General features: G+C 38.4%; 1 protein-coding gene across 3 annotated transcripts in view; it reads right to left on the bottom strand.

The window, feature by feature from the left end:
* GALNT7 (polypeptide N-acetylgalactosaminyltransferase 7) overlaps positions 1-16,193 on the bottom strand; it is a 138,019-nt gene that overhangs the window by 27,474 nt on the left and 94,352 nt on the right. For all 3 annotated transcript variants that reach the window (XM_019636187.1, XM_019636185.1, XM_019636186.1), the window contains exon 3: positions 4,820-4,986. In XM_019636187.1, coding sequence (XP_019491732.1) covers positions 4,820-4,986 — 167 coding nt within the window. The remainder of the gene's footprint in view (positions 1-4,819; positions 4,987-16,193) is intronic.

Consider the following 16,193-nt stretch of genomic DNA (forward strand, 5'->3'; position numbering starts at 1 on the left):
AGCCTATGCCGACTCCGGCAAGTCACAGCAGCCCAGCTCCAGGTTGAATGTTGTTCAGCATCTTAGCTGTAGAGGGCAGTGTCATTGGCTCTCATATGTGGGATCCGAACCGGGGCCCTCTGGCGTCCCAAGCCAGCTCTTAACCATCGTGCCACTGGGCTGACCCTTAGCTATATTTTTAATAGAAATCTTAAAAAAAAACTAAAAAAAAAAAAAAAGATATTATTTATAGCTCTCAGGCTTTTTTCCCCCATAACTTAGCTTTCAGGTTATTTTCCTTTTTAAAACTTGAGCTTCTGGTACAAGGGATTTATTTCACTTGCTGTGAATAAACCACTATATAACTATGTTCGAAAGCAATCCTATTCTAATAATGGGTCAAATATTAAGAGAAAAAATTTAAAGGCTGAACTGTAGCATATATCATGCATTCAAAACTGTTGAATGAATAAAGAAAGTTCTAATATTGTTTAGAGTTACTAGACTGGCTAAAGAAGGATCTTCAGCTATTTAACACAAAACTGTTTGAAACTGTAGCAAGATTAAAGTTGCCAGAAGCCTTTTCCTAATTGGAAGAAAACTAAAAACACAGCCTGATAAAAAGATTCAAGGAACCAGGGAAGGTTCATTGAGTTTCATAGAAGTGTGGCATATGTATATGTGTGTGTGTATACACACATATTATATACTCTCTCTCTCTCTCTCTTTCTCTCTCTCTCTCTCTCTCTCTCTCTCTCTATATATATATATATTTTTTTTTTTTCCTGTTTGGTTATGGAAGAACAAGAAAGTTAAGAATACGACAGACTAATGAGAACGATCTGAGACCCATGTTCTTTTTGCACGAGTTAATTTTCAGATCTAGCATGTGGAGCCTATTACCTTCTCCTGGGTAAGTGGAAGGCAAAGCTTTTTTTTTTTTGTTTCCCCCCCATAGCTATTCATAACTAGTACATAAGCTTGTTCTCAAGATTAAATTTAAAACCATAAAAGCAATAATTAACATTATCAGCTTGTTAACCTAGACCAGCATTCAGAACAGTAACTGTTATCCAAAATGGGACCTGGCCAAAGATAGCTGGAAACAACCTTTTCTCCAGGTGTTTATTTTCCTTTCAAAATTGTTCTAAATTGGCTGAGTTCTTAGAGTTTGTTTTTCTAGAAACACAGACTGAGTCTGGTATTCCATTCAACCTTATTTCTTACACCTGCATTTTCTCATTAAATGAGTAAGTAGTTAGTACCTACTATGCCTGAGCTATCTGCTGGGCACTGGAGCTACGGCATCGAGGAAGACACACATGGCTCTGCCCTAATGAGGCCCGAGATCCTACAGGGGACGTTGAGGCATGGAGCAAGTATTTGTACTACCCTTGAGTGTGTTGGTTGGAAAACCAGGGTGCATGTGACAAGTGGATCTCACTTAGTCTCAGGACAGGTGGTCAGGAAGGCCTCCTAGAGCCAGTGATGTGAGGGAGAAATGAAAAGGATGATAAAAAAAAGTACTGAGACCATCCGAGTGGGGAGGAAAAGACAAAAGCACAAGAATGAATTGTGTGCATATGATTCAGATATTATGAATAGATGGGAGATTGATATCTTTGGGCAATATAATTAAACTATGAAAAATAAACGTAAGTTAAAGAGGAAAAGTTACAAAGAAGAGCCTTTAAGTATAATAGCAAATAACAGCATATGCTTAGTATGTGCCAGGCACTATTCTACTTCTTTACTTTTATTAACTTATTTAACCTGCCAGCACCGCTATGAAGTTAGTACTATTAATCTTCCCGTTTTACAGATGAGGGAGCTGAGGCTCAGAGATAAATGATTTGCCTGTGATCACATAGCTGGTAAGTAATGAAGTCAGGAAATAAACCTAGGCTATCTTGAGATGATAAGGCATCTTGTTTAACATCAACAAAAGAAAAAATACTAGCTATATGTATTTATAGCTAGAATAATTAAGTCCATATGGCAGGTGGAAGAGGGAAAGGAAGGGGAAGTAGAAGTTCTTCTAAGTGAGAAGAACAGGAAAATCTGGAGGGAACACGATGATAGAACATCATCAAAGCAGATGGAGGAAGGGACTTGTGTCCAGCCTCCATTCTGAACTTTAGGAAGAGAATATCCAATGTGGGATGGCTGCAGTGCAGAACAGAAATAACGCAGAAGTGTTTTTAGGCAGGGAGCGTGCAAGACAATTCCTTTTCTTAACTTGCCTTTGCAGTCTCCCTTGGTTCTAGGATGGAGCCAGAGAGCCTAGAAATTTCCACATGCGTTAAGTGGGAATATGGAGGGTAGCTGAGAGTTAAGATCCAGCGGCCTGCAGGAGTCACCATGTAAAAGGGTAAGATGACATGCAGTGAAATATGGGGTAGAAGGCTTAAGCCAGGGTCTGGCCCTTGGGGTTCAGAGGATACACAGCAGCAGTAAAAGGCTAAGTAGAGATGAGTCCCCAAAGTGGAGCATGTGTGGGAAAGGACCACTGGTCCCAAACACAACAGAATTGACCAGAAGTTACTGCAGAAGGGGATCCTTCAAAGAAAAGAGGTCGGGACACCTGAGGAGACAGGGTACACCTCACTCAGAGCCAGAAGAAGGCGGCAGAGATGGAGGGAAAGCAGGCCAGGGCCACCCACACCACCTCAAGGATATCTGACCCTTCTGTCACCTGGATGCTATAGAAGAAAGGAAGAGAAGACAAGTGCCTCTGGAGCACAGAAAGGGCCCAGACAGGGAGTTAGAACTTCAGGCCTATTAGACACTAGCCCAAAGGAGACCTTTACGCCAACACAGATTGGGTTACCTTTCACTTGCCACCATCAGCCTGAATGTAGGTTCATGAGAAAGTTTAACTCTTTGGCAGTTTTCTGATTTCCCGCTGTGAGATGAGGCCATTGGTAGAACGCACAGAAGTAGAGTTTATAATATACAAAGCCTTGATGTTAAGTCTTGGTAGTGAAAGAAGCACCCATGGCATTGAGGTAAAACCCCGTTTCATTTCTCTCACTTTACTGGCATAAAATTTGTAATAGGTTCTAATAAGAAAGAAGGAAGACCAACTGAAACAAGAATGCCACATTTAAATGGATAGGTTTTGTTAGAGACATTTGACTCATTTCTGCTCTCTGGTACCTCATTTTCTAAGACAGCTTAAAAATCCTCTCACATCAAGGATAGCAGTGCCTTAGATTATCACAGAACTGCTCTGGTTGCAAATATTAATATTCAAATTATAGGTTTGAAATGATTAAAGCTACGGAGTTATTCTTAAATAACTTTTTTTTTTTTTAAGATTTTTATTGGGGAATTGGGGGAAGGGGAACATTCAAGTTGCTGTTGTTTTGTTCTTCAGTCTAGTTGTGGAGGACGTTGCTTCACTGGCCCAAGTTGGCACCATCATTGCGCTCTTCCTGNAAAGTTTGAGCTCTGAGCAACAGTGGTTCCGAGCTGAGCTGCTGCTGAGCTGCCAACAGGTGGCAGGATGGCTCAGCTAAAAAAAAAAAAAAAAATTTAAGTTATACATTCTGTAATTAAAAATGATTAGTTGAAAAAAGTGATTAATTGCACAAAGATGAGGGGAAAAGGAAATAGGTCATATTTCTATTTCTTCCCTATGCTAATATATGTGTATAAGATCAAGATTCTGGTCACATCATTGCATACAGGGTAGAGGTTTATCCAGACCGCAAGAGTTCTAAATTAAGTTTTGGAGGAAGCTTTTGTAAAGCCATTTTGAATGATATTTTCAGACTACCCATGTTCTGTCTTCACTTCTGACATTACAGTCAGTGGTATCACTGCTAGTACACAAAAACTGTTTGCAAAACTTATTTGCCAAAAAGCAAATAACCTGTTGTTATTGAGTACCAATTTCTTTGGTCAAGTTTCAAAGGATTCCATTCAGTTTTGTGACAAGCAAAGAAGAATAAACAAATACCCAGATCTGGGTTCCAGCAGCACAATTGCATTTTTTATTTAGCATGCTGATTTGGGGTGTGAGCTATATATAGCATTATCTTTTAACATTTATGTCATTATGAAGATATATTCAGCTTACAATAATGAATCTATTTTTTAAAAATGTTAACTTAAACTCACTTATCTGGAAAATCAATGCTCAATCTTTCTCTTGCCAAGTTGAACCAAGACTAACCAATGCCTCTCTAAATGCTATAATAGTTGGCTCCTTAAAAATAATAAAAAATAAAATACAATTTTCTTTTATCCAATATACTGAATCACACAGAGAACAAAATAGTCTTTAGTAGATACTTTCTATTATAATAAAAAATAGTCTATGGTTTTTGGCCAAATTCAATAATGCTTCATCATTAAAATGCAAAATATAGGCTATTAAATAGGTATATGGATTTCAGTTTGACAACTATGGATGAAACATCAGGTGGCTATAGAAGATACATGAAATTGCATTTTTTTTTCAGTCTTTCAATAAATTACCTCTATGACTAAATTTTTGCAAAATCCAAGGCCCCAAGTGTAAGATAGTGGTTAAATATACAGACTTATGAGCCCATACATTTGATTCCAGATGTTAATTCTATCTCTGTGACTGCTGGCAACTTACTTAACATATTTGGGCCTCATGTGTAAAATGGAGATAATATTGTGCATCGTAAGGATTATGGTCGAGATTAAACAAAATAACTCAATATACAATGCTTGACACAGTGCCAACTTCATAATAGGTGTTAACTATTAATTTTTAAAGACTAATTATTTTCAAATCACACTTTTGCAATTACTCATAATTAACTTATTTTATAGACAAAAATGTCAATTTCACAGCCATTACCTTTATTACTGAAATCATCAATTAACACAATTTCTGCTAAATATTTCCTTGGAGTCCTTTTAATTACACTGTGGACTGTTCTCATGAGGGTTGACCATCCTTCATTATGAAAGACAATGACAACGCTGGAAGTGAGCAGGTTTTCATCATAGTGCCAATACTTGCATCTGTAAAAGGAAATTTTTGTCATATTTATTTAGAGGTATGCTCAGTTCCAAACTTATTATGAATATGTTTTCTGATTGGATTAAATATTATTGGCTTAACTAAGGTTAAGGGAATGAAATACAACCTTTCGTATTTTAATAGGAATACAAGATAGAAAAGAGAATCTGCTGAGATGAAGTTACTCATAGATGAAGTTGCTTCCTAACCCACCAGCACTTTTTATGTGCTAGAGATAAATAATTTGTGAATTTATACTTCTCAGTTTGGTTGCTTAAGATATTATTTACGGGGCGGGGGGGGAGCGGGGCGGCGGATTGGGGGGGCTGTCACTTTAAGGGGTAAAAAGTATAATATCTATTGCACTGTGTTGTACAGCTGAAATTTAAAAAATGTTTATTTCACACACACACAGAAAGAAGTACAAACTGATAGTTACAAAATAGCCATGAGGATGTAAAGCATTGGGAATATAGTCAATGATATTGTGATAGCGTGGTACAGTGTCAGATGGTTGCTGGACTTATCATAGTGTTCACTTCTTTAGGTATATAAATGTTGAATAACTATGGTATACCCCTGAAAGTAATATAATATTGTATATTTTATATATTAGCTATTTTTTTTAAAAAAAGATCTTTATTGGGGAATTGGAGGGATGGGAACAGTGCTGGGGAATTGGGGGAAGNCCCCATATTTATTATAGGTGGGCCACAATTTGGCTTGAATTTTCTAGCAGGGAAACCCAGTCAGGACTGTGTTTAAAAAAACTAAGTAAAATTTTCTTGGTGTAAAGACCAGATGAGATTTTTTTCTAAGGGGCTTCCTTATGGTAAATGCAGTAATGAGTTTCGCTGGGTTGTTTTTCATGGAGGCTGTCAATGGAGACCAATGGCATTATACCAAAATATAAGTCAGTAAAAACAGTTGTGCAGAGACCAAGTTGGGAATTTAAGTTCAACACAGATTTGAAAATCACACTTTGCAAACATTCCTTAAAATGTTTATTGAGTCATCTCCTATTCCATGTTTCATCACTCAGTGAGTGATTATATGCCTTCTCAATGCACTGTAATTATAATTAGGAAATCACATCGAGCATATGGAGAACTTCAACTTCCAAAAGCAAATTTTGACTTTTGAAGAAAAGGTGTAAGCTTACAGTGGTGGCATGATAACTTTAGGTTGGAGTTAGTGAATAATTTCCCAAGAGAATCATTATTATAGATATTGAAGGAGTTATTAATATAAGCTGTATAACATTTACAATCAGTCTTAAACACTGAATGATATGAATGTTTCTACAGCAAAATGAGGAGATGCGCTAGATCATTTTTTGAAGACTATCAACTACAAAACTCCGAATATAGGTGTAGAAAAGAGTACAAATGTACAATAGTTAGCATTTATTAATTCACAGAACAAGCAATTTCTAGGGCTAATGAGAATATATTCACTACGTTTAGTAATTTATCTTGTTAAAGGTATTAGGAAGCCAGGTTGTTCATTTAGCATGTAATATAATTGATACACATAAGATGTTTAATATAGTGGAAGAGAAAATCTGGTAATACCATTTCAAGAAATCATTAAAGTAGTCCACCTCTTTTCCTGTATTAATTAAATTATCTTTACTTCTCTCTTATATCTTTGCTTTGTTCTAATTTTCCAGAAAATCAAATCTTTTTGAGACTAATGAGTTACTAAAAGTGGGTTGAAGTTAGTTATCAAAAGGTTTACGGTTCAAAGATGGGGTGGATTATATGGTAAGGACTGAAAGGGTATGTTCATTCTTACCCTGAAGGCGGCAGATGCCAGAAAATCTCAAACCACAATTGTGGAAAACATTTTGGTTCATTAAAATCTGGCAAGGATCTCAACGACTGAATACATGTGCACATAACAAGTCAGGTAACAGTCAACTGTCATTTCGAGACAGTATATTATCAATTTGTTACTTTCTCTCCCTGGGTTTCTAATAGGTCAATAGATAGAACACATGTAAGGGAAACAAATACAAAAAAAGAAAACAAGAAAAAAGAAATAGGGCAGAACAAAGCTGTTCTGTGTGAGGTGGAAGCTCATAGAGCAGTGTAGACCAGGAGTATGACGGATAGTGTAGACTAGGGATATGATGGACAGTGGAGAAGAGACTCCAGAATAATAAAAATATCACCAAGTAAACGAAAACAGTTATGAATACATTGACCTAACGATTCCACTAGCAATCAGACACCTATTGGGATAATCAATGGTGGGCAAAGACTGAACCACAAGCTTGTTCATCACAGCCTTGTTTACAATAGCGAGGAACCGGACACAGCCCAAATGTCCCAAAATAAAGGACTGGTGAAATCAATTGTGGTCATCTGTGCGGTGACTATCCATGTGAAAAAAACCCCCACAAAAAAACCTACTTGGGTGGTAGGTGATTTTTATTTTCTTCTTTAAAATGGTCTGTTAAACATATAAACTTTCTCTTTCCAAAATATTTAAAACAAAAATGCTACTCAGGTCTGCTATAAATGAACAGAACGTTACCTGGCAGCCTCATAAGCAGCAAACGCGGGGCAAGGGGTCTATCCTGATAATTCTTATTAAAATTATCACGGTACGGCTTTCCCTAGAACTCGAGTTCCACCTTACTACACGGAATTAGACCAAACTTTGGCATTCACTTTGTAGGTGACTTTGCTGGAAGGCATCTATTCTAAGAAGCGAGGGCACATTTTAAAAAATATATATTACTATTTATACCCATTCTCATTTTGATTTAATAAGTAGGATACTTGACAGATTTGCAAGTTATTCTTAAGGTGCCTCTGCATTTCACTGCTGCCAGTTTTTCCCCTCCTGATACTAGCTCGTTATTCCATCTAATTCCATCTAATTATGTAACCCTTCCAGCTTGCTGCCGTTGTGTCATCCTGATGGAGCGGGAGCCTACACAGAACAGTTGCCAAGAAGACTACTGTTTCACAGAGTGCTGGGAGCAGCTAGAAGCAAAGATAAATGTGCTTAAGTGGGAAAGGAAAACACAAACAAAGATATAAGAGCTCTGCTGGAAGAAATCTTTCGTGAGGGCCAGTTGCCAAATTTCGGAGGTTTATAAATCCAAATAGAAAAACCAGTCTTCTGAGTTCCAGTACAATGATTCAAATATTACTAAGTATGTTTGTTTAATAATTAACATTTGAGAAATAAAGTATTTCAAGTGGTGGAAAAATTATACCTCTTCAAAATCTACCAAAAGCTGTAGAAATCCTAGACATTTTGAAGCCATCGAGATATGTTCGATTATGTTTCTCAAGAGTAAAAAAGTTTAAATTCCTTTAAACAGCTGCAAGTGGACATCACTTTGCGGCAATCTGAAGCACTGTATGGATGTAACGCAGTAACCTGACTTCCAGCTCTCTGCTCTCCGAGGGCTCCTCTGATACCGCGCGCCACGTGCTGCCACCTCACCTGTGGTNCTGTTGTTTTGTTCTTCAGTCTAGTTGTGGAGGACGTTGCTTCACTGGCCCAAGTTGGCACCATCATTGCGCTCTTCCTGGGTGAGGCAGATCAGTCACCGGCTTCTGGACAGCCACTCACTGCGGCTGCTGGCCGTTCATGCTGGTTCCTGGCTACACACGGTAGCCCATGGCAACCCACTGCAGCAGGGGCTGCAGCCTACGCTGTCACCTGCGACTCACGGCAGCCCAGCTCCAGGTTGAGCTGTTTTTCAGCATCTTAGCTGTAGAGGGCAGTGTCACTGGCTCTCATATGTGGGATCCAAACCGGGGCCCTCTGGCATCCCAAGCCAGCTCTTAACCATCACGCCACTCAGCTGGCCCTTAAATTACTTTTAACAGAATATTTTCACGAGCCATGTGGGTGAGGTGCTTAGTAGCAGAAGAAAAGATGGGATTAAAGAATTTTCATAGTGAATTTTCTATAACTTCAAAAAGTAGATTTCAAAACCCAAAATGAAATGCCTATGAATAATTTACTAGCATTCTCTCTGTAACAGCTATGTTTTTAACATCTGCAGTTTGATAGAAAGTCTTGTTGTATTTTGGCTTTATCAATAAGTAATATCTAATTCAGCTGGCCATGAAAAACTTAACACTGTTTGGCTGCAAGTTCCTGCAATCATATGTACTATCATTAATCTACAGTAATGTGTGTGTGTGTGTGTGTGTGTGTGTGTGTGTGTGTACACGTTTGTGTATTTGTGTGTGGAAGTTAGCCATCTTGCCCCTTTTAAAGACTGTATATTACTTCTAGATCATTTCCTGAGAGTTTCAATAAGTCATTTTGGATTCTCTTCCTTTAATTCTGCAAGTGCTCTAAATTTAATAGGGAATATTCTTTATACATAGGAAACAATTCCAAGATTTGGAAAACACTGATTTTTTTTTTTAACAATCTACTTTTATTTTTAAATACATTGAGAATCCTTTCTGTCTCCATCTAAAACCTCTCGCCCATTCCCCTGATGAAGGAAAGTGGAAAGATGCTTACAATGTACATTAAACGGTGCTGCCATCCAATGGATTAAGAAACCAGTAATACAGAATATGAAATTTAACTTAGCATTCAGAAACCAATATACATTTTTAATGAAGGGGGAATTATCACTGTTAAACCCACTCACTCAAGCTCAAAAGGCTGAGGGGAGTGGGTTTTACTCAAGTATTCAGTTTCCATGCCCTTCGACTGGACTGATACAAAGTAAGCTCCTTGAGAACGTGCTATGGGAGATTTTAGTCCTTACGGCTCACTACACATAGCAAAATAAAGAAGCTAAGCATCAAAGAAATTTATGTTAAGCTTCCTTATCATCTGGACGTGTTCCATTTTGTCAATGAATTTCCCAGAGAAGATTGTTATAATTCAGATGTGGACTAGCCAACATAAACGGTCAATATTTACAACCCTTAGTCTGGATATAATTCCTTTAAATATATAATTTAAAATTACATTGGCACTATACATATACAGAGGGCGCCAAAAAAATGTATACACATCTTAAGAAAGGAAAAAAACTGTACTAAAATTGTAATACTCAATATGTACCGATAACAAAAGATGAATATAAGTCATGTTTGACTTCTGCAATTACAAGAGGTGCTCCAAGTGGTTACCATCAGCATAATTTTAATAGTTTTTTTTCCTTTCTTAAAATGTGTATACATTTTCTTGGCACCCTCTGTATATTTTTGCAACCGTATCATATTGCCAGCTCACCCGTCTCTAGAACTTATCTTACCAAATTACTATTAAGCCCAATGTTTCTCATTTTGTATTTTTGCAGTTGAGCTCAGCATAAAATACCATGTTTTTACATTTACTGAATTTTATATTGTTGGTTTAGGTACATGCTCCAGCAGGTTCTGCTCTTTGATGATTCTGTCAACTGGTGTATATAACCATCCCTCCTAGTTTTGTGTGTTGAAAATTGGATTAGTAAGATTGCTATCTCTGTATCTACTGTTTATGTGGACAAATGTGAAAAGGTCAAATATCACTCCATTCATCAATTTCATCTAACTACACTACCATTCAGACTACAGTTCTTTATCTGTCCACAGGGATCTGAAGACTTTACTCAAATATCCTGCTAAATCAAGATGCATTAAGTATCATACAGTCTCCTTGTCCACTAGTGTAAGCTCATTTCTTTTTTTCTTTTTTTTAGATACTATTACTAGCTTGTTTTGACTCCTTTTCAAAGGCCCATGCTGGCACCTAGTGACTTTTTAAATATGTATAAGTGATCTCTCCTAGGATCTTAGCACATCAATGTCAAGCTTCCACGAGCAAACTTTCTCTCTCCTGCTTGGAAAATACAAGGCGATATATTCCTGCCTCCAGTTTCCTAAAAGCTCTCATCTTCTCCACAATACCTCTGGATTACTGACAACACCTCCTCTCAAACTCATCTGGCAATTTCCTCAATATCTATCTAGTGCTCTAAGAGGCTTTAAAGGCCTCAACAAATTTAAAGTCCTCAGGCACTTTCTTATTCTATGCTCATTATATTTGAAATTAATTTCCTCTTAACATGTTGGCTATAAAACTTTCAATACTCAGATTACTCCTGGAGATAGCTATGAAACAAAAGTATTACATATATCTGTTTCCTCTCACATGTTAAAATTATATAATATGTCCTGATAATCTGCCTTCTCTGCTTGTTCTTTATTTTACTCCAAATATATTTTTTAAATTACTACTGTTATTGTTATTATTATTATTGGTTATCTTTGGCAGACACCACTTGGGATGCATGTCTGGAATGTCTCCTGCTTCTCTGAAAGCTGCCCATCACTCACAGCCCTGCCCAGGTCACCTTCTTTAAGATCCTCCTTAAACAGCAGTTACCGGGTAGAAGAGACCACACATGTTGTCATCCTTGGTCCACAGGATGGAGTAGCAGTGAACACTTGTCCAGGTTGGGCCAATCAGAGGCCCTCTCCCTGGACTTTTGGCTTCTGAGACTCTAGCTGGTGTCTACTAGGCTCTTGAATGATCTTGCGAGGCAAGGGCTGGGCAACTATTTTCATAGAGAAGCAGAGAAACAGAGAAGTAGAGATGGGAGTTCATGAAACCTCAGAGAGAAAGAGAATATGACTTTGGTTCTCACTTTTTTATTTTCTGGTTCAGACAGGAGTACTTCCTGATCTTGGGTTCTGTGAGATACTTCTACATCCTTTCAATTACCTTCTCATTTCCACCACTCCTGCCATTTTAAAAAATTTTTTATAGCTTAAACTGAGTAGATTTGATTCTGGCAAATAATCCATGTCTAACATGCTACTCTTGACATTTTTATAAACTTCAGTTCATTATGTATAGGTCATCATACAATTAAACTTAGAGCTTTTCACTGTCTTTTAATCAATCAATTTCTTAAAATTTGAAATTACTGGACACCTCCCTCTAAGGTCATTATTAAAATTATAGAAAGATAATCTAGAGATGGTATTACTTGGTGGGTCCTAAAAATAATTTTTATGAATGTACAAAAATTGATTAAGCTTAAGAGAATTACATGTGCTATTCAAACAGGAGGCTGGTATATAAAATAACAATTTGAAGTGAGAAAAAAACACACATTTTCATGTAGCCTAGTTATCACTAGAAAATCTGTCTGCAAATTCTGTTTATAATCAGAAGGTTGCTCGGTGAACATAGAATCTGATTATCTTACGGGTTTTGAAAGCTCCATTCATCTCCACAATAGGGTTTGCTGAACAGACTAAATTCCGATTGCTGACTCAGGCTCCTCTCCCATGGGTAACTGGGGGTGTGATGATCACATTTTTTTCTTTGGCTTCTCTATGCTCACCCCCATGCAGACTCTTCCATTCTTGATAATATAATTTTTCTTTTGACTACGCACAATAAAATTGAGGTTATAGTTTATTTTTTATTTAACCATTTTCTCAAAACTGCCTTGATGCCTTGAAGAGCTTGTATTCCTTTCCTTGATTATTAGAAATGCTAAGTAAGGTGCTCTAGTTACTTTTCCTCAATGTTCTTATCAATTCTTATCAGTCCTCCCTTGAAGGTCAAAATTAAGTCTGTAATACCAGAACTCAATTCTTCCTTAACCATCCACAGGATGAAAACATCGGTACAGCTAATCATCAGAAGTTCTGCTCTTAGCCAGACAGCATTTTCATGTATTATGTCAATACTGAATACATTTTGGTTGATGTAATTTCAAAAAATTTTCTAGGACTATATCATGGAATACCACCTATTTTCTTCAGTAATGAATTAAATATTAATGAAAAAGAGAATAATGTATCTTTAGCTTCTGCTCTATTGGGATTAAAAGTCAAAATCAATGAACACAGACTTAATGATTGGTTCTGTGGAAGTTTTTCAGATATACCACCTTTCAGAATAAAACTAGGTAACTGAGAAAGCACAGCTGTTTGCCTTGTTTTGGAGAGTACTGGATGGTGCCATAACTGGAAGGTAGGACAGCACAATGAATATGAAGGTAGAAACAATGGGTGGCTTTAGCTCGTATGCCCATAAACTGTATGCGGTCCACTCTCCCAATCAGCTCAATCTAAATAAAAACAAAACACATGCTTGCCGTGTGTGAGGTTTTAAGACAAGTAGCCCTAGTTCCCACCAGGTAGGTGCATCTAAACTTCTCCTAGGATGGATTTCATTTTCCCAGGCAGAGATTTAAAGCCTATAGGTTTATTTCACATCCAAATAATTAATGTATTGGAGGAAAGGGAAAGATTCTTAGCAGAGCAGAATGGCCAGGACCAGAAACTCTAGCTTATTATGGCTAATTGCTAAGGCAAGAAATTACAGGGCCGGCCGAGTCGTGCGTTGGTTAAGAGCTGGCTTGGTACGCCAGAGGGCCCCAGTTCGGATCCCACATATGAGGGCCAGTGACACTGCCCTCTACAGCTAAGATGCTGAACAACAGCTCGACCTGGAGCTGGGCTGCTGTGAGTCGCCAGCGACGGCATAGGCTGCAGCCCCTGTGGCGGTGGGTTGCCATGGGCTACCGTGTGTAGCCAGCAGCCAGCGTGAGCGGCCAGCAGCTGCAGTGAGCTGCCGTCCAGAAGCCGGCGACTGATCTGCCTCGCCCGGGAAGAGCGCAATGATGGTGCCAACTTGGGCCAGTGAAGCAAAGTCCTCCACAACTAGACTGAAGAACAAAAGGACAGCAACTTGTCTGTTCCCCTTCCCCCAAGTCCCGAGAGCTGTTCCCATCTCCCAATTCCCCAATAAAAATCTTAAAAAAAAAAAGAAATTACAAAAAGATCTGATAAAAACCATTGTTTCATGTAGCTTATGTAACAAAGAATAGCACCATTATCTGCTCAGACCACGTGGGCCTCTTGTAACCTCGGGCTCTCCAAAAAGCTGTATCTGTATTTGTTTTTCACTTTCTCTAATCTTCTCTGAAAAAGCCAGTTTCCTGGCACCCCCACAGTTAGTGGGAGACAGCTGTCCAGTCATTAGCTATGACAGCTCAGCTGTCAATGATCCTCCAACAACAGTCACAGAATGGTTAGAATTCACAGCTCCAAAACAGCCAGAGGCTTCCTCAAGTTTATATCCTCCCTGGGCCACTCAGCTTGCGGTCTCCGCAGCAACCTTAAATAATGTGCACAAACTCTGGGGCAGAAAGCTTCGAGTATGGCTGTAGAGAACCCCGCCACCTCATCTATCCCGTGGACGTGCCTCATGTAGGGTCCTGCCAAGCCAACCAGGTGTGAAGGGCATATGTCCCTTTAGCAAGGACATTAGTGGCATCAGGCCAAGGATTTAGTGTGGCAATGTGAGCAGCAACCGAAAGCCCACTGAAGTGAGCCCCAGAGAAGGAACATGGCGCTCACTGTGAAGAATCCAAGACGGTTCACTCCAGAGCACGTGTTCAGCAATCCCAGCTAACTCCCAGGACTAGCTGGGAAAAGTCTGAGGGAACTAAAATTTTAGCACAGTGGAGCCAAATAAATGGTGTTTGGCTGTTAGTTATTATGATCTCATTTCATCCCAGACTGGGGAAATAAATGCAGTTCTAATCGCTCTGATAGTTTCCAAAGCACTTTCACACACATCTGAGTTTCACGGTAACCCTATGAGGGAGGTGGAACAGGCATCAGTATTATTTATTTTATATGTTAAGAAGACTGAGGCTCCATTAAGTTATAAGATTTGCTCAAAACCAGAGGCGAGATTTAAAAATGAATCCTTTGACTCTAAGGTTCTTTCCCCTAAACCACTGACTTATTAAGAATTACTCACAAATATGTGCTTAAAGGAAACAGGAAAGTGAATTCTATATTTTCACTCAATACCCAGGGACCACATGGCCACTAACAAAATGACTGCACACAGCTCTGTGGATTTCTGCCTGCTCTTAAGGGTTGAGAACACTAAATACCTTGGGGCAAACTAAGAATGTTCAACTACGTCGCTGGGTAACTGTCTTCAAATATTCTTTTGAAAAGGAAAACATACTCGGACAGATGTGTCCACTTAATGATCTGAAATGTCAAGCCACAATTTAGGAAAAAAATTCTGGCAGGGAATCCTAGGATTGGACACATGTTCTTGTATATTTTTTTGAAACTCCCTGGGAAAGGAAAAAGAACATTGCACAGTGTGAGCCATATGTTTATAGCTATATTGGACTCTCATTTCAAATATGAGCTAGCATACCATAGTCTGATTTAACAGAAGTACCAGCTTATCAAACACCAATATATCTGAGCTGAAACAAGCACTAAAAGGAGTAAGGATCAAGACTGGGTGCCACATATTGGATATGACATGAAGGGTATGAACCAAGACAGCTCTGCATCTATGACTTAGCTATTCAGTTATGCTGCACCTTATTTCACAGAGGACTTCTGGCGGTTTACGAAGACACACAAAATGCAACAATTACTACAAAAATTAAAAATAGGAGTGGGGAAAAGATGGATAAAGAAAGGGTGAAGGAAAACGGAAGGAATCAAGAATGAGGTATTAAACCATATGATCTCACTTATATGTGGAATCTAAAGAATAGAATAAATGAACAAACTAATCACTCAGTCTCAGAGATAGAGAGAAAAAACTGAGGGTTGCTAGATGGGAGGGGGTGGGGATGAGGGAAAAGGTGAGGGGATTAGAGCACAAATTGGTAACCACAAGATTGCCTCAGGGATACAAAACACTGTTTGGGGAATATAATCAATAATGTTGTAAAGATTTTCTAGGGTGTCTGATGGTCACGTCTTATTAGGGAGACCAGTTCATGGATGGTGTAGATGCCTGACCACTGCAGTGTACACCTGAAGCTGAATCATAATCAATGTCAACTATAATTTTATATATATACACATAATCGTCATAGGATGTGGAGTACAGCGTAGAGAATTGAGTCAATGGAATTGTAACAACTATTGGGTCGTCGGGAAAGTCATGATGTATTTTTCTGTTTTTCAATGCAAAAATGTGTCATGACTTTCCTGACGACCCAATATATACGATGTCAGAGGGGCAGTAGATTGAGGAAGGGAAGTTATCACATTGTGACGGGTGTAAATGTCTATTACATTGTTTTGTACACCTGAAACTAATAAAAAATAAATTTAAAAAAAGAAGGAAAAAAAAAGAATGAGGTATTGAAAGTACATACCAGAGGGGCAAAGGCTCTGTGTGCACAATTCTGGAGCACCGTTCACAAAGAATA

The sequence above is a fragment of the Hipposideros armiger genome, unplaced genomic scaffold, assembly GCF_001890085.2.
Source record: "Hipposideros armiger isolate ML-2016 unplaced genomic scaffold, ASM189008v1 scaffold_27, whole genome shotgun sequence".
In the NCBI taxonomy this organism is placed as follows: domain Eukaryota; kingdom Metazoa; phylum Chordata; class Mammalia; order Chiroptera; family Hipposideridae; genus Hipposideros; species Hipposideros armiger.